The 17,701-nt window shown below is 44.6% G+C and overlaps 1 protein-coding gene and 1 long non-coding RNA gene across 3 annotated transcripts; both read right to left on the bottom strand.

The window, feature by feature from the left end:
* Window positions 1-144: 144 nt before the first annotated feature.
* Window positions 145-12,800, bottom strand: COPS7B (COP9 signalosome subunit 7B). 2 transcript variants are annotated; one of them, XM_081190654.1, is made up of 7 exons: window positions 12,660-12,800; window positions 9,878-10,054; window positions 8,991-9,066; window positions 6,585-6,673; window positions 4,670-4,872; window positions 4,455-4,560; window positions 145-1,519 (listed from the first exon to the last, which is right to left on the bottom strand). In XM_081190654.1, the coding sequence occupies exons 1-7, from the start codon at window positions 12,711-12,713 to the stop codon at window positions 1,361-1,363; spliced, it is 864 nt and encodes a 287-aa protein (XP_081046780.1). In that variant the 5' UTR covers window positions 12,714-12,800; the 3' UTR covers window positions 145-1,360. The 2 variants fall into 2 exon arrangements, with proteins under 2 accessions (XP_081046780.1, XP_081046781.1); XM_081190655.1 differs by lacking the exon at window positions 12,660-12,800 and adding an exon at window positions 11,342-11,434.
* LOC308585176 lies at window positions 4,881-6,578 on the bottom strand. The gene is made up of 3 exons (XR_014007115.1): window positions 6,158-6,578; window positions 4,984-5,791; window positions 4,881-4,952 (listed from the first exon to the last, which is right to left on the bottom strand). It is a non-coding gene; the product is annotated as an uncharacterized lncRNA (long non-coding RNA).
* Window positions 12,801-17,701: the final 4,901 nt, after the last annotated feature.

Genomic DNA, 17,701 nt, shown 5'->3' with positions numbered 1-17,701 from the left:
GGAGGCGACCAGAAGTATACACATGTGGTTGTGCCATAGATTTGTATCATTTGCCGCCCCCTGAGTGCCTTGCTCTACCTGCCAGAGCTCTCTGAAGTCTAAAACCAACTTAACGAAAAAACACTGAGCCTCCAGCCAGGGATATGAATTTCAACGCTGACTTTTTTTTTTTTAATAGAAAAGAAAACAATCCTTCTGACAAAGTCACTTTCAATTAAGTTTGTAACAAATATCAAATAAAATACAAAAGGCTGTAAATTCTCAAGCCTCCCAACAAATGTACAAAAACGGGGGCGTGGGGAGGAGGTTGGGTCCACGGGGTTCAAATACAACCAGAAAGCAGTTCAAGTTCTGTTAGGTCTGGCAGAGGCCGGCAGAGGTGACCCCTCCTGCTTGCTGCTGCCTCCGCTCGAGTGTCCCCAGGGCTGGGAGACCAAGAGGGGAACCTCTTTTCCCAGCGCTCGCTTTCGCCCAGGGAGACTCTAACGCAACACACCTAAGAAGGCTTCGGGAGGAGGGGAACTATGACCGTGGGACACACACTGAGAGCGCACAACTTCAGCAACAACCCCGTCCCTTGTCAGGATGGTCAGGAAGGGGAGGAGGAGGAGGAGGCAGCGGCAGCAGCCGCAGCCGGCGGCTGGAAAAAGCAGCTTTCCCCCCTCGGGCTCCACTCTTCCTGCCCCAACTTCCTCCCCTTCAGAGCTGAAGGACTTTAAAAAGCCGGCAGGAGAGGGAAGGGGCTTTTACCTGGGCTGAGGAGGTCAGCAGAGCAGGTGGCAAGTAAACACAGCCCGACCCCCCTGCAGCGTGAGGTAGAGAGTTGCACCCTAAGACAAAACGCCGTTGTAAAGGAGCAGGGGAAGTAAGAAGGTAGCAACGAGAACCAGTGCCCGGGCCAGGGGCACAGCGTCACCTTTGGTATGTGGCAGAGCTGGGGGTTAAGTGAAGAAATCCCTCCCTCCCTCCTGCCACCTCTCCCAGCCTGAAGGCAAATCTCACTGCCCGGGGACCTCTGCTGCCAAGGAATGTGGAGCAGGGCAACCTGGGGAGGAGGCTGCGGCTAACTGCAGGAGCCCCAGGGGAACTGTGCCCTGTTTCTGTCCCCAAATCAGAGAGCAAATGGTGCCCTTGTGTTCCTCAAAAATAAAAAGGAGAAAAAGAAGCAGCTACGGTGCTGAAGGGCTGCCCTGAGTGACTGCGAGCTTGGCAGTGTCCCTTGCTGGTTCAAACATGGACCCACCTGGGCCGCCTGCCCCCGCAGCCTGAAAGAACCCAGATCGGCTCACTAGCTGCTGCTGGAAAGAGGAGCCAGAGTCGCTCAGGGGCCCTGGAACGCCCTGCTGCCGCCGTGCAGGCATCAGTGGCGGCTGGAGACCAGCCCTTTGACCTTGGACATCTTCTTGGTGGGCGGCCTCTGCTCTGTGTGCGGGGGGCACTCCCGTTCCGCCAGCTGCTGATCCATCTCCTGGGCCGAGGAGGAGGCTGTGGCTTTCAGCGTCTTCTTTATGTTTGTGACCTGCAGGGGAGGAGAGAGGCAGAGAGGAGGTTTCTTTGCAAACATGAAACAGCGGGGCATTCCTCTGAAGCGCTAGCGGAGGACGGAAGTTTTCTGTCCCAAGTTGAGGTGCAGGAGGGGGCACAGCAAGCCAGAGACCAATGGGGAGGAGCAGGGAGCTCAAAGGAACATCGGAAGCAGCCTCAGACCGGGCTGAACCCATCACCCATCTACCCTGGTGTCAGGGACTGGCTGGACGAAGAGGAGTGGTGGGGGGCAGCAGCCAGGGAACCCCAGAGGAGGAAGTCTCAGAGCCAGGGCATTGGCGGCGGGACACTGAGCAGAGGTTAGAGGAAGAAGAAATGAAATTGTCAGCAATGCAATGGAGGAATTTGTCAGACTTTACACTCTTGGCAGAGTTTGAGTCTCAACAGATATTGGGGAAGTTGAAGTCCCCCATGATTACTATTTCTTTCCTTTTTGAACGTTTGGTAATCTACTCTAGTAAGGCATCATCCGAGTCTTCAGTCTGGCTTGCCAGTCTATAGCAGACACCCACAGTAAGGTCACTGCTGTTTCTCTCTCCTACAATTTTTTTCTCCTATACTGTCAATCTGCTTTTCATGCTCCAGGTCATAGATTTCTTCACAAGTATACACATCCTTTATCTATAATGCTGCTCCTTCTCCCTTCCAGTGTGGTCTGTTCCTTTTGAACAGGTTATACCCCTCAATTCCTACATTCCAGTCATGAGTCTCATCCCACGAGGTTTCAGTAATGCCTATTTGCTGTCCTGTATTAAAAGCTCCAGTTCATCTTGTTTGTTTCCCATACTCTGTGCATTTGTGTAGACAACTGAAACCATGAGTTGTTCCCTGCAGCTGCTTCCTTCCTGCGGTTTCTTGCCTTTTAGCAGTTTTCAGGAGCACCAGCTCAGTTTCCTGTGCATCAATGAAGCTATTATCCCCATTTCCAGGCGCTCTTTTGCTGTTCCTATTGTTTTTCCCTCCCCCTCAAGATCCAGTTTAAAGCTCTCCTGATTAGATTCTCCAGACTCTTGGCAAACACACTCTTGGCAAACTGCTGTGAGGTGCAGCCCATCTCTCGCCAGAAGTCTGACCTCAAGGAAGCAGAGACCATGATCCAAGAAGCCAACCACTGCGCAGCCAGTGGTTTACTCCAAGTATTTTCCTCTCTCTTCTTGGACCACAACCTTCAACAGGAAGGAGTGATGTCTCTTCAGCTCCCTGCCCAGTGTCTCATAGTCCCTTCCTGTGTGTGGCAGTATTATTTGTACCCACATGAATCAGAAAGAAGGGGTAGTAGTCAGTGGGCTTTATAAGACTTGGCAACTTCTCTGTCACATCGTGAATCTTTGCACCTGGAAGACAGCACACCTCCTGTGACATCCTGTTTCCTCCACACACTACTGCCTCTGTTCCCCTCAGTAGTATTACCCTGCCTTGTCTCCTCCTCCTCTGGGGAGTAGCAAGAATCATTCCATGGGCTGTGCCTTCCAAAGGCTGCTTGGAGTGTTCTGAGGTCTGCTTCTGCTGTGCTCGGAGTCTTCCCCTCTTGTTTATTGGAGCTTATTTTGATATTGTTGGGACAAGTTACAAAGGCTGGAAACTTATGGTTTGAGTACTTCCTACTCCTTCCTCCCAGCTTGTCATCTCTGGGCTGCAATTCCCTTTCTCTGGTGTCGTCTCCACAGAAGGTAGCAAGTATGTTATCAGCATACTCATCCACAGTCAGTAGCCTTGGATCTGATGGGGTTAGATCAAGAATGGAAAAAGGCTCATCCAAATCCATCTCCTCTGGGGGGTGGGTTGGCAAGAATCGTTCTGTGCACTGTACCTTTCACAGCCACCTTCTGAGTGTCTTCTGAGGTTGGCAACTGCTGTCTTAGCTCCTCTGGCCCAGAATCAGCGTCCACAGTGAGAGCATGGAAGCGATTTTGCAACTCTAATGACAAAGTGTGGTTTGTGACTGTCCTACTTCTGTGTGTCGCATTCCTCCAGGGGTTAGACCAGGCATCCCCAAACTCGGCCCTCCAGATGTTTTGGGACTACAATTCCTATCATCCCTGACCACTGGTCCTGTTAGCTAGATGATGAGAGTTGTAGCCCCAAAACATCTGGAAAGCCAAATTTGGGAATGCCTGGGTTAGACTATTGCAATGGGCAATCTTTCTTTACCCATCCATCTTGGAGCTCAATCTCAGTCAACTCAGCTCTATCAAGCAACTCTGCATGTTGTCCTGTTGCATGAGGTGTGGCTAGGCAGGCCTCAAGTTGCTACACCTTCTCTTCCAGCAAGACAACCAGCTTGCGCTTGCTACTAGTGTGATGTTGCTTGTTCTCTGGCAGAATGACAAACATGGCACAGGTGTTACAGGTCACTGCAGCAGCTCCCTCACTCTCCAAGTCTCTGGTCCTATGCACACCAAGAGACAGATCTCTTGGCCTCCCCTTTAAACGCCCCCACTAAACGCCCTTGCAAATGCCCCCGTTTGCGAACTCGGGTCGTGAACTCCCAGGATCTGCAGTGAGCTAAGTTTATCAGGCGATAGATGGACTGAATGACCAAATAATGTGAAATATAAAGTGCTGAGAAAGGTTTGAGAGGAAGAACCTAAGAGGAGTGATTACAAATTGTTCCTTTTTAGGCAGTAGCATGCTGCCCTCTAGAGGCCAGAAGACTCACAGGAGCCATCCTGAGAAGAATGGATAAACTTCAGGATTGATTTTGAGCGTTAGTTCCCACAAAGCTAAAGTACGGACATCCTCTAGGCTGGTTAGACCAACAGGAGAAAATTCCACAGGAATGAGTGAAGGTTGCAGAGGAAAAGTCTCAGCGTTCTTGAATCTACTCCAGTCCGTTTGGAAACGAGGGCTGCTGCTTGCCGCTCGCCCTAGAGAATGGAGAAATTAACGGGGGGGGGGGCATTACCTACCTCTGTCTCTACCTGCTGCTGGGTTCGGTTGTGGTTCTCTTTGTATTGGTTGGCTCTAAGCACCTGCTGCTCAATTCCTAACAGAACTGCTTCGCACCCATCACACCTGAAAACACAATACTTGCGCAGTCAATGTCAGAGAGGTGGCAGGAAGTGGGGCTCTGCCTAAACCGAAGGGTGGGAAAGTTGGGGAACCCTGTCAGGGGGCAGCTTACCATTCGTGGAGTGTTTTGATGATGTTGCTGATGTCCTTCCTCTGGATGTCCCTGCCAATGCAGAAGTCCACTTCCAGCATCTGGTTGCGCTGGTCCAGCTTCCCCTGGATGATGTCGGTGTAAACGGCTTCGATGATCAGGTCTTCCAGCTCCCGCAGGTTCCGCATCTCCAGGTCATTCAGTAACACCGAGTAAGGAATGCACTGGGGGAGAGAAGGGAGCAGAGACCAGCAGGAAGACCCTGGAGCCTAGACTAAAACATGCTTTTGTTTCTAGGTGCAGTCTGGGGCGCTGCTCACCGTTTTATAGGATACCTGCCAACTTCACACTCGGAATGACAGAAATGTAGAGTTGGAAGGGACGCCGGGGGTCATCTAGTCAGAGCCCCTGCAATTCAGGAATCTCAACTAAAGCATCCATGACAGATGGCCATCTAACGTCTAGCAGCTGAGATGATCAGAACTTAAGTTTCTCAAATACCTTTAGCACGTCAAGGAGCGGGATTCAACTAAGTTGTTGTGTGCATGGAGCGAGGTCTGCTTGTGTAATGGGACTACCCCCCCCCAAAAAAAAATCTGTTCTGGAGGCTTAGAGAAAACCCCAAAACAGGTTTAGGGGGTGAAGGGGAGAAATCTTGTTCCGTGCACAGGCATCATTCCTCAAGTACAAACCCCCATGCAGAGAGGTATGTTGAATTCACCTAGAGTATCTGTAGGACAGGGACAAAGGTCAAAAATGCTGGGACTGAGCCATCAGTGGCTAGCATGCAGTGGGGGGTTCACCAAAGGCAGAGGACATTTAAGAGGAAGGCCTAAGTTGAAAAGGTTTGAGAGAAACGGAACTATAAGAACATGGCAGATGTTAGATATAACACAGCAAGGGCACATCATGCTTTACTGGGGAGAACCAGGGATTCAGATGCAGTTTCTATTATTACTCATGCGCTGCCAACCAGAAGATAAAACATTACCCAAGCCCCATCAATGAAATGCATGAAGGGTGTGCTGTAATAGCAGTAGTTGTGGCACTACAGCCAGGTGTAGCTTGTTATTACTTGTTGTAACCTATCTGCTGAAGTCAGTGAAAAAACTGCTCCAGTTTTTGCTTTTTTTCCAGAAATACCTAATGGGATAGGTAAAGGTAAAGGGACCCCTGACCATTAGGTCCAGTCGTGACCAACTCTGGGGTTGCGGAGCTCATCTCGCTTTGTTGGCTGAGGGAGCAGGCGTACAGCTTCCGGGTCATTTGGCCAGCATGACTAAGCCGCTTCTGGCGAACCAGAGCAGCGCACGGAAACACAGTTTACCTTCCCGCTGGAGCAATACCTATTTATCTACTTGCACTTTGATGTGCTTTCAAACTGCTAGGTTGGCAGGAGCTGGAACTGAGCAACAGGAGCTCACCCCGTCGCAGGGATTCGAACCGCGACCTTTCGATTGGCAACTCCTAGGCTCTGTGGTTTAACCCACAGTGCCACCTGCATCCCACCTAATGGGATACAGGGCTACTATTATTCCTATTTTTTAGGGAGAACTAAAGTTGACACAGATACCTAGCCGTCCTTGAGTTACGCCACGGAGTTGCGATTTGGGAGAGATGGCAAAGGATAAACGATCAAGCCATCTGATAACTGATCAAAGGAAGCCAAAGTGATTCAAGCATAAATGTTTCATTTCAGCAGCTGCTCTCTGCTTCCCCCATTGCTAAAAAGCTGCCTGAAAGCACCAGGGATTCATGTCCCATTAGTCTATTCTACACCCTTTGGCTCTCAAGATCAACAGGAGATGTCATAAGTTCCCAAAAATTCATATATGCATGCATGTGTCGACACACATTTACACACTCTGTGTGTGCGCAAACTCACATATATGGAGGTTTGCCTTCACATTGGCTGGTCTTAGTGCCAATACTTTACCTTCATTCTGGAAGCTAAGCTGACAATAGTTAAGTGCTTTAACTTGTTCTTCTGGGCCCCTGTTAGCTCTGGCAGGTTAGTCTTGTTTGCTGTCCAAGAAATTGAATTAAAGAAAAACTTCAGGTTATGTGCTTCAATTGAATTACTCAACGCTGCTGACTTCATTCACACAACTTTGAGCCATGTTCTCTGCCGCACAGAAGAATGCTCCCACTTCCCTACAGGCACTGGCAAATGGAGAAGCATGGGGCAGTTTTCAGAATACGCACCTCTGAAAAGCAGAGTCCGCATTTCCCAACCCAATAACCTTCCTAAATGTTTTGAATTATAACTCCCATCAACTCAAACCAGCATGGCCAATGGAGTCCAAAACATCTAAAGGGTATCAGGTTGAGAAAGGCTGACATGGACTGTCACTTCACTGAGTTCATATATCTATAACCAAAAAGAGAAAACCAGAGCAATGTGGCTTTAACTCTCCTTAAGTTGCAAGCAAGTGAAAACCTGGACAAGGCAGAACTTTGTTTCCAGCATCCACACATTTCTCTTCATTTTTGAGAGCCAGTGTGGTGTAGTGGTTAAGAGCGGTAGTCTCGTAATCTGGGGAACCGGGTTCGCGTCTCCGCTCCTCCACATGCAGCTGCTGGGTGACCTTGGGCCAGTCACACTTCTTTGAAGTCTTTCAGCCCCACTCACCTCACAGAGTGTTTGTTGTGGGGGAGGAAGGGAAAGGAGAATGTTAGCCGCTTTGAGACTCCTTAAAGGGAGTGAAAGGCGGGATATCAAATCCAAACTCTTCTTCTCTTCTTCTTTTAAAAAAACAAAACAAAGGGGTGGAACAGGCAGTATGCCATTGGGTATGAATTGCTAGCCAGAATCCATGGATTTTGCACTGAACAGTTTCTATTCCCTCCATTGTGCCTCACCAATAAATCCATTTTGGATCACCATTCACAGTATCCCAGTGTTTTAATTACAAAATACCATGAGTAGGATACCCACCCTCACAGAACCAATTGCCATAAGCTGGTTTGAGCATGTGAGAACTACGCAAGTGTTGTGCGTTTTGCAAAGATTATCCCTTTAAAAGATTTGATGCAGAATGTATGGCAACTTTAGAAGACTCAGGTGGTAAATTTTGGATGAGAATCAAGTTTAGGCACAACTTATTGACAAGGCAGATTTGGTAACAAGAAAGTTTCAAATCTCATTATTCTTAGAATGTCCTTGAAATCTGCAAAACGGGGGAGCTGGAAAACTTTTGGACAGAGAAGCAGCCTGGCACTGGGAACCAGTGCAAGTCACAGCAAATTAGTTCAGCTGGACTGATAAAGTAACTTCCTATGAAACATTTGGAGCCACCCAAGTTCACATGCTCTGCTGGAGGAACTGGACACGAAGGAATGGGTTAATTTCTTTCAAGGGCAGAAATCACCCCAGGTATGAGATAAGTTAAGAGGTACAAGGTCGACCAAGCCAGTTGTTATGGCAATGGCTCATTAGACAGTCAGTGAGCCTTGAGAAGTGAATCTGTGTTATGTCTTGAATTGCTGGAGCGACAGAAATACTTTGTATTTGTATGCATATATCTGCTGAAGTTAAAAGCCAACAACATCCAGTTAGAAAGATCTCAGGCAACAAGGCTTAGAAAGACCTCTGAGGACTTGCTGAACCCATAGTATGATGCATTAATGCAGTTTCACATGTTGCTACGTCTTTAGTGCAGAGCAGAATAAATTAATACTATTTATAAAGTGCCTGAAATGTTACATGCTGTACAATGAAATACTTCAGAGTCAACAGTGAAACTGGAAGGAAGGGTAAAATTAGTAGGAAAGGAAGGTGCAGGGCTCAGAAGAGATCACAGGGGAAGAGCAGAAAGCAGATAGAAAGGGGAGCAGAAATGGAAGTGAAGCAAGAGGAAGGAATTGTGATAGAAACTGAACAGGACAACCAGCTACCTGAAGCGCAGCTCCTGCTCTGCTCTTGGACAATTAAAAGATCTGCAGTGCAGAGTAAGGAGTGCAAAGCCAGGCAACTGATGACCTAATCACCAGCAGTCAAGGAAATGAGATGGGAGGCAATGGGAACAGAACTGCACGATAACAGGAGAAAAAAATGGGGAGAAATGGTATGTTAACCCATGCTATATTTCTACACTGCTTTTCATTCAAATGAATCCCAAAGCGGCTTACAAATAGGGATAGAAATAAAATCAATAAACAGTTTTAGAGATGAGCTCCATCTGAAAAGGACAGAAATTTTGTCTGAAGGAACTAAGGCAGACAGATCTGGCAGATTTTGAGCTCTTCCATGAACTTGGCCAAGGAAGAAACTGGAGATGTCAAAAGCCAATGAAGACACAGTAGTGTTAAAATGCGTTCTAGAATTGCAGCTGCCTCTTACCTACATAGTCCGGGTATGTTCCATAGGCAAAGAGATTCAGCAGCTGAAAATAAGCAGCGTTGGGACCTTTGGCAAGCTGCATAGGAAGAAAAAAGAAAGGAAGAGACCCATTAGAGTGCTTAAATCAAGGAGACAGCACTGGTCAAGGCCAGATGTTTAAGCAACGGAGCTTCCCGTTTTCCAGGTTCAACCTTAAATGTTGAAAATGGTACTGCTAAAGCAGCGTTCACCAAAGTGGGTGCCCTCTAGAGGTTTGGACCACAACTCTCATCATTCCTGACCATTGGCCATGCTGACTGGAACTAATGAATGATGTAGTCCAAAGTGTCTGATGGGTACTGTGCTGCTGAAGTTCGCCCTAAATAAAAGAGATTCCATATTCATTGTTTCACAGAATCGTCTGGCACACAGACTGTGTCGACTTTGCAGGCTGTTGCAGGATCAAGGTCTGTATAAGCCAATATATGAACCAAGTACTTTGGCCAGGCACCCACAGCACCTTCCAATATGCCACTTCTTGCCATTTTGTCAGGACCAAGAGACTAGGGTTGATGGCTTCAGAACAAGTTAAGATGTTAAGCCACGGTTTGAAGTTGGGTTAATGCCCTGGCTTGTTCTGAAGCCATAAACCATATGGCAGGCTTACATGTAATGCACAACCATGATTTAGAACAACGAGCATGAGTTATAATGAGCACAAGAGAAAACTTGAGCTCCCACACTCCACTCACCCACCTACCCAGTACAACCTGGAAAATTACCTGAGCAGTTTGCGTTCACTTTCCACAAAACTTGAGATGGCGATTTAAAACAAATTAGTTAAGCAATCCAGCAGCATCATTTATGGTTTGACACTCACCAGTCTCCAGGAAATCGGTCACACTCACCTCTTGCACATTCGTTAATTCCAGCAGCTCACCAAAGACGTAAACCCCAGGGGCCTCAAGTACTTGGCTGATGAGGGCAGTCAGAGCTGATCCACTGGTGCCTTTGGCTAATAAAATAAACTGCTCAAGGAGATTACAGGACGGTTTCTGTTCCCCTGCCATTCTAGACGCTTTTACCTTTCAAAGAGAAAAAGGGGATAAATCACTACTCAGGAGGCACTGATAAGAAACATTATGAGTGTGGCCAAGGTGTCAAATGTTTCTCTGTGCTTCCTGCTCAAAAAAAGGTAACCCAACGGAAGTGAGAAGTTTGCTAATGCACAAAGCAGCAGCACCTCAACTCCAAACACAACTGCATACACACTTGCGGAAGGTTGGGAAGCAGTAACTGAAGAGTATTGCTTATTGAAGGACACAGCCTACATTACTCCAGTAGGGGAGTGGGTGAACCCTTGGAAAATATATCTCTAAGTCCAGAGAGCCATGGAAACAATGCCAGAATTGTCATCAACATAAATGATTTCAGAATTGCTTCCCAATCCTGTTCCTGCATTTCAGCTTTTAAAATACGGCTGTGAACTTTCCCCTTGATTCTACTGTCCTATCTTTCTTTCATATGATTTGTTTTTTTTTACAATCAAGAAGTGTATGAATTTCATTAAAACAAACCAACAAATATCTGTCCGCCCTCAGGCGAAGAGGTGAAAATTCCCTTTTTGGAGCATACAATGGTACTCAGTTTTCGAACATAATCCGTTCCGGAAGTCAGTTCGAGTTCCAAAACGTTCGAAAACTGAAAGCGGAAACCTCAAAACGGAAGCCTCGTTTCCTGCTTGACTTCCGAGGCGTGTTCAAAAACCAAGGCATTTACTTCTGGATTTTTGTCGTTCGAGTTCCAAAGCGTTCGACTGCAGAGGCGTTTGAAAACCGAGGCACCGTTGTATGTATTATAAATATGTGTGTGCATTACATATATGTAACACACACACATGTTGTTTTTATTATGTACTTTGTGGTTTTATTCTGTATTTTTATGCTGTGAACTAACCTGAGATCTTTGGATGAAAGGCGAAATGTACACTTAATAAACAACAACAACGCATACGCCCCCTCCCACTGCATATATATATATTATGAAAGGCGGAATACACAATAAATAACAATAATGCTGCACACGCAAATATATAATAGGTCACACACACAGGAGGGGAAATGGGTGAAGGGCGTTATTGCGAGGCGCTTAACGGGACCGGGCGCCGCGGGCCGTTTTCCGGCAACGAATGACGGGCGGAGGGCCGGTGTGCTTGGGGGGCTCCCTCTTCCCACAGCCCCCGCCCGGTGAGGGAGGCCGCCATCACGAGGGGGAAACCCGCCCCCCAGACCCCCCAAGGGCCACCCTCCGCCCCACCAGCGCCGCCGCCGCCGCCCTGGCCACGGGGCCGCCTCCCTTGTCGCAGCCCCTACCTGGCAGCCCGGCGCGCTCCCTTCCCTCCTCCTCGCTCGCTTCCTCCGCCCGTGCCGCACCTCAGGCCGCCATGACAGCGGCAGCGGCGGCGGAGAGGGACCGGCAAGAGCGCCGCGCGCGTGCGCCGCCGCCTCCGCTCCGGCCGGGAACTGCCTCCCCCGCGAACGAAGGTTCCGCCTGGGGAGACTCAGCGCCGCCTCACATTATTTATTATTATTATTATTATTATTATTATTATTATTATTATTATTATTATTATTATTATTATTATTATTATTATTATTATTATTATTATTACAATCAAGAATGTATGAATTTCATTAAAGCAAACAAAGAAATATCTGTCCGCCCTCAGAGGAAGAGGTGAAAATCCCCCTTTTTGGAGCATACAATAAATAATAATATTTAATAATAATAATAATACAGAACCAAAAAATACAGAACAAGCTCACGAAACAATAAACCTCTCCCCCTGCCCTGCCACACCACTATACATAGATATTGATACTGTATAGGTATAGATATATTGTATATTTATGCTGTGAACCACGCTGAGATCAACAGGTGAAGGCATCCAAATAAGTATAATTAAAATTATAATTATACCCAGCTCCTCTGGGCTGCTTCCATAATATTCATTATGATTATACATATTGCTAGCACAGCCATCCCCGCCCGGTCCTCCTCCCTTAACACTCTGCCGGAGTTTGCACATCTGAAGGCTGTATTTCAATAAGTAATAATAATGTGGTTTTAATAATAATAATAATAATAATAATAATAATAATAATAATAATTGTTATATTTATCATGCCGCCACCAACCCTCATCAAAAAAACAGGCGCCAGAGCAGTTCACAGAAATCTGAAACGACATGCAAAGATAAAAATGTTTGCTTTTTTTTAAAGAAAAGGAACCCTCCCCATATTACTTTTAAAAGGCTTTTGCACACAATAAAAGCACCTGTAACATAGCAGAGATAAACCCAACAGAAGCAAAAATAAGGGGTGCTCTACATTCGACGGGGCTTATTCACCAAGTAAATAGGTATAAGGTTGCGGCCTAGCAGCCCCATTCCTAACCATGAATCCTGTTGAATTTCGTGGGGTTTATTTCCAAATTAAGTGGGGTAAGGCACAGTCCTGTGGGAGGAGGGCACATTGAAGCCAATAGTTAACTTCCAAGTGAAGGCATGCAACGAGAATCTTGCTGTGCAAATGCCCTTGGGAGGCCCGGGAGGCCTAAGCCCATTCACACCAGTGGATTTAGGAGCGCGGTTTAGGGTATGGTTGTCGTTAGAAGAAAACCTTGAGTTACCAGGTTAACAGCAGCACCAAATTTCTTGACATTCAAAGACGGGCAGCATCCCATTCTCCCCCTAACCCCCGTGGCTCAAATCACGGTCTGGTGATGTCCACAATGTTGCCAGCCTTAAAAGGCAGAGGGCAGGGCACAGCTAGCAGTGAGTGGGAAGGTCCAGAAAGATGCTAAAATGTTGGTTTTGTTGTAAATAAAAATATGCCCTTTTCCCTTATGGGGTATCCAAGAGCCCATATAGAGTCCTTACATAGGTTCCCTATTGGTAGGAGAAAATAACAGAGGCCAACCAGAGAATATTGAGAAGCAAAGCAGCTAGTAAGCTTGATCTTTATTGATCTGTTGCAACAGGGTACCCCCCTCACACGCAGGAGAGGAAGAGGACCCAGAACAATGGCCTGCAAGGCCTTATAAAGACTTTTGAAATTCCCCTTCTCTAGATCAGGACCACCCCCAGAAACATTATGCATACATCACAGAAGGGGTGTAACCTAAGACCACCCCTCAGATACATCCCACCTACATCACAGAAATTTAAATGTTGTTTTTCTCTTCTCCTTGTTTATCTCCTGTCTAGCAGGTTCCTTGATTGGATTTTCTGGGGAGCCTGGCCATTCTTTTGTAATGCTAAAATACTTATTTCCTGGGCCAGGTCACAGGCTCACACCTTATTCAAACACAGATTAAAGGAAGAGACAATGGGGAGGCTTTTCCATTTTTAACCTTGCAGAGAAGGGATTTGGTCAGTTTAGGAATCAAAATGGTTCCAGGTTTGCCTTCCTGTACTGATCTATGTATGTGCAGTTATGAACATTACTATATATCTAAAACCATAAAATTCCTATCACAATTTCCCCCCTCTGGGGCTAGAATTTTTCTTAAAAATTTTTGCCCCACAAATAATAACATCGTATGTTGTAAATGGATGTCTTTGTATGAATATATCATATAAAAATAACACATGTTGCGTTTTGCTACTAAATTGCTTGTGGCATTCTAACACTTTGGGAGAGACCATTTACTCAATAGTGTTCTATGCTTTACACCTAGCAGGAAGGTAAGGTCCACTAATGACTGAAAAGTGCAGTTTGCTTCCCCCCCGCCATTTTTGTGTTCTCAGGTGTCAAGGTAGCTCTTCTGTGGTCTCACACTGACATAGTGCTACAGCAACACATCCTGTCTGTTGAATCCCCTCAGGGCTTTCATTTAACCATGTCGCCTGGCATTCACCATAGCTGGCACAGGTTTTGGGCATCTCGTGAGGGAGAGGTCTTCGCCTTGGCCTTTAGCTATGGGATTTTATTATAGGCTGTGGTCTTGGGCTCATGAGAAGTTGCTCACTTGCACTTAAAGGACCAAAAAGCTAATTGCAGCCTGGATACACTTGCCCAATTCAAACTGAGTCCAATTTGAATTTATCTTGCCCCATGGTTCTCAACTCTTCAAACCAATCTGTTAAAAGAAAACCATTCTTAACAAGGGCAGTTGTCCAAATAAGTCAATTTAAGTCTATAAGGAATCATTCCTGCTAAACCAAAGCATATCCACCTTCATGTACCTGGTGTTTTATGGGTCCAGAAGTTTGTCATTGGCAAAAAGAGGTTTAACACATATTAAAATGGATAGGGAAAGTTGGCAGAGTGCCAGGTGGAACAATGTGGTTATAAATTGATCTAAACATTGGACTACACAATAGTGTGAGCTATTAGAAAGTATAAAATGCATGAGAATTCTCCATTGGTGTGTAAGCAATAAGACATTAAACATAAAAACAGTTACACACACAAAAAAAATTGCCCCCCTTTGTGGAAATCACACTGTCAGACACATTTCAACATTCTTACATAATAACACATAATACAAAACAAACTAATTAAATATCAGTTGCATATCTTGACACAATTGTGATCTTTTACGCATGTATCCTTTGAATTCTGGAGCACAGAGGCTTGAGGTTCAAGTGAAAAGATGTCCTTGCAAGTCAACTCCACCCCCCTTGTCAGGCCCACTCCCCTGGCAGTCTATATCCTTTGAAAGAGATAGCTGTGGGCACTTGAAAACTCTGGTGTCTTGTGATGACGGAAGAACTGAGTTGAGGGGTTGTTGCTGCTTTTCATCATTGCACATCTGTATAGGTGATATCCTGTAAGGGGCAGGGTTTTGGGGCTTAAAGACAGTTAGAAAAGGAAGGGGTAAAAGGCAAAAGGATGTCCTCCAGTTTCCATGGGAAGCTGCAAATAATAAAAATCTTAGCGAATTAAGCGTTTCATTCATTCCAATATTATTATCACATTTTCCTCATAATTACTGTTATTATTGTTGTTGTTCTTTTCATATTATAAAATAAAAAATTACTCCACATGTAGAGAAAGAGAACTGTAAAAATACAAGAAAGGTTAAAAAATAAAAGGAAAGCAAAAAATTAGATTACCAGTTAGATGAAAACAGACTTGACACAAAGACATCAGATTTAGAAAAGAACTATTATTAAATATATTATCAAAACCACACAGAGTACTACTGGACTGGGGGGGGAAAGGGAAAACAATGGGGAAAACTTAAAATTCACCATGTGCTATCCAATAAAAGAACTTCATGAAACTGACTTTCAACATGTGATGAACATGTCCCCAAAGTAAAACACACACACACAAATGACCTATGAGGAACCAAAAATAAATAAATGCTAAGACACACAATTAATAAGTAACCTGAAGTAATCTGTTTTGGCATTCTAACATCCCAAATGAAAATAAAAGAGTGTTTCTTGATGTGACAACATCAGCTGTAATGTTAATACTGGGAAATGAGTTAATACCAATAAAAAAATGAATGGCAATTTTAAAGTTGTGCAGGTACCTTGCACTAGCCAAAATGACAGAATTAGTAAGAAATGCTCAAACAATGTTTGGTTGTGCTTCGATTAACTTCATAGACATCATGGAGAAACTGATTAAATAAATGAAAACAGATTATTTGTAACTTAAAGTGTCAAAGCCACAAAGAGATAGAAGGAAATCAACTAATATAGCAGGGATTCAGACTTGTTTTGCTGAACAGAAAGAAAGTGACTGTTTGGCTTTAAGGGAAGAAAGACAAAAGAAAAACAAATGCAATTACTTTTTATAGAGTATTTAAATCACTGTTTGCATCCCCTCATTATCATTTGTGCTGTGGGAGAAAAGAAAGGACACTCTGTTAAAAGGGAAAATTATTTCATGTGAGAGGTCTGTCAGGAAGTGCTGTTCCTAAAATGCATAGGCATATACACACACACACACCAAAAAAAAACAAAAACAAAAACAAAAACTTATAAAATTTAAATTCCATTGGGAGGCGAACCTTTTGTTAGCCCCTGGGGCAAGACATTAAGGGTGATTTCCCTCAATGGTTCCAAATTTTACATTTGGATAAATTTCTCTCTGCAGTTCTCGAAGAAACCTCCTCTCCCCCCTTACAGCTCCCCCCTTCCTCTCTCTCTCTTCTTTAGCTGATCTAGCCTCTGTGCATGTGCAGAGTTCATGTCTCAGCAAACCTTTTATACCATTGAAAATGTTGCATCTTTTGGCTCAATTAGAATAAGGAAGGGAAAGGTAAGGAGTAGATTTTAAAAATAGGGTTAGATTTTAAAACAACAAAAAAGAGAAACTCAGCAATTTAAGTATTCACCAAAGCTAGCAATTTCAGCCCAAGCTTCCTTTATGTACAGGAAAGGGCTATCATTATTGGTCATTTTATCTGGTCATTCGCGGAACAATCAACCGCTCTCTTATTTATGAGTAAAAATGGCCAGGTAAGGAGTGGTTTTTTAAAATAGGGTTAGATTTTAAAACAAAAAAGAGAAACTCAGCAATTCAAGTATTCACCATTCAGCCCAAGCTTCCTTTATGTACAGGAAAGGGCTAATATCCCTCTGGCCATTCGCGGAACAATCAACCGCTCTCTTATTTATGAGTAAAAATGGCCAGAGCGTTAGAATTCATAGGATTTTTTAACATTCTCAGTCATTTCAGCCTTACCATTTGCAGACAAAAAATTATTATTATTATTATTAATATTATTATTTTCTGCGCCTTAATTTACAGGAATGGCCAAGGCTAATTGTACTTGATTATTCATTTGTATGTGCTTAAACTTTGAATTGACTTTTAAGTTTGATTAAAAAAAAAATAGTAGACAAAATGATAAATACTGTAATCACTCAAATGCTTGATATTACCAGTTGTGCTTCAAAACATCATGGCTTTTACCTCTCACCTTTTAAAACTAAAAAGCAAAGCTAGGCTGAATTTCAACTCCATTACCACACCAGAATTTAAGAATTACCCTCCAATGCTTGCAGACACATGGTCTTCCACACAGCCACAAATTGGGAGAGTTGAAAGGGACCCTGGGGTCATCTAGTCCAACCCTCCAAAATATAGGGTTCACAGCAAGATTTCGCAGCAAGATTTGTACTACCAGAAACACACACATTCACCTCTCACCTTTAAAAACAAAGAGCAATCTGGGCTGGATTTCAACTCATCAGCCACAAATTGGGAAAGTTGAAAGGGACCTGGGGTCATCTAGTCCAACCCTAAAATACAGGGTTCATAGCAAGATTTGTACTACCAGAAACACACACATACTTATGTACACAGACACAACTGGGGAAGAGATCACAAGCCATGCGCCTATCACAAACCATGCGCCTATCATGTACTAAGGAAAAAGAAAATAAAAGTACCCAACCCTTTTAGCAGATCTTGAAGCTAGTTTGAGTGAGTGTTTACTTCCTTAGACTAAAGAGTGAAAATTCCTATAGAAATTATCTTTAAAAGAAGATTGAAGTTAACATTTTTCCTAAGATAGGGAGAGGATCTTTTATAAAGCAAAGTTTAAACAGCCATAGATTTGATTTAAAAGGAATACAAGAGTGAACAATTTTTCCTGAACTTGCAGAGGAATAGTAAGCCTAATCTATGCCCCCCCCCCTTTGCAGTTTCCTTTAAAGGAAGCTTACTCGGGAGTAAATTTACCTGGCACAGAATAAGAAGGAG

The sequence above is a fragment of the Podarcis bocagei genome (assembly GCF_964188305.1).
Source record: "Podarcis bocagei genome assembly, chromosome: 4".
Classification (NCBI taxonomy): Eukaryota; Metazoa; Chordata; class Lepidosauria; order Squamata; family Lacertidae; genus Podarcis; species Podarcis bocagei.
Note: the sequence above shows the minus strand (reverse complement) of the source record. Positions and strands in the feature narration are given on the sequence as shown.

What these genes read in the sequence shown, in the direction of transcription:
- COPS7B (XM_081190654.1), bottom strand. Translation starts at nt 12,713, where the DNA reads ATGGGATGCTGCCCGTCTTTGAATGTCAAGAAATTTGGTGCTGCTGTT. An exon ending in TTGGTGCTGCTGTTAACCTG is followed by an intron (nt 10,055 to 12,659) that starts GTAACTCAAGGT and finishes TCTCTTTGAAAG; the next exon opens with GTAAAAGCGTCTAGAATGGC. An exon ending in AGCAGCAGGTAGAGACAGAG is followed by an intron (nt 1,520 to 4,454) that starts GTAGGTAATGCC and finishes CCTCCCCTGCAG; the next exon opens with GTCACAAACATAAAGAAGAC.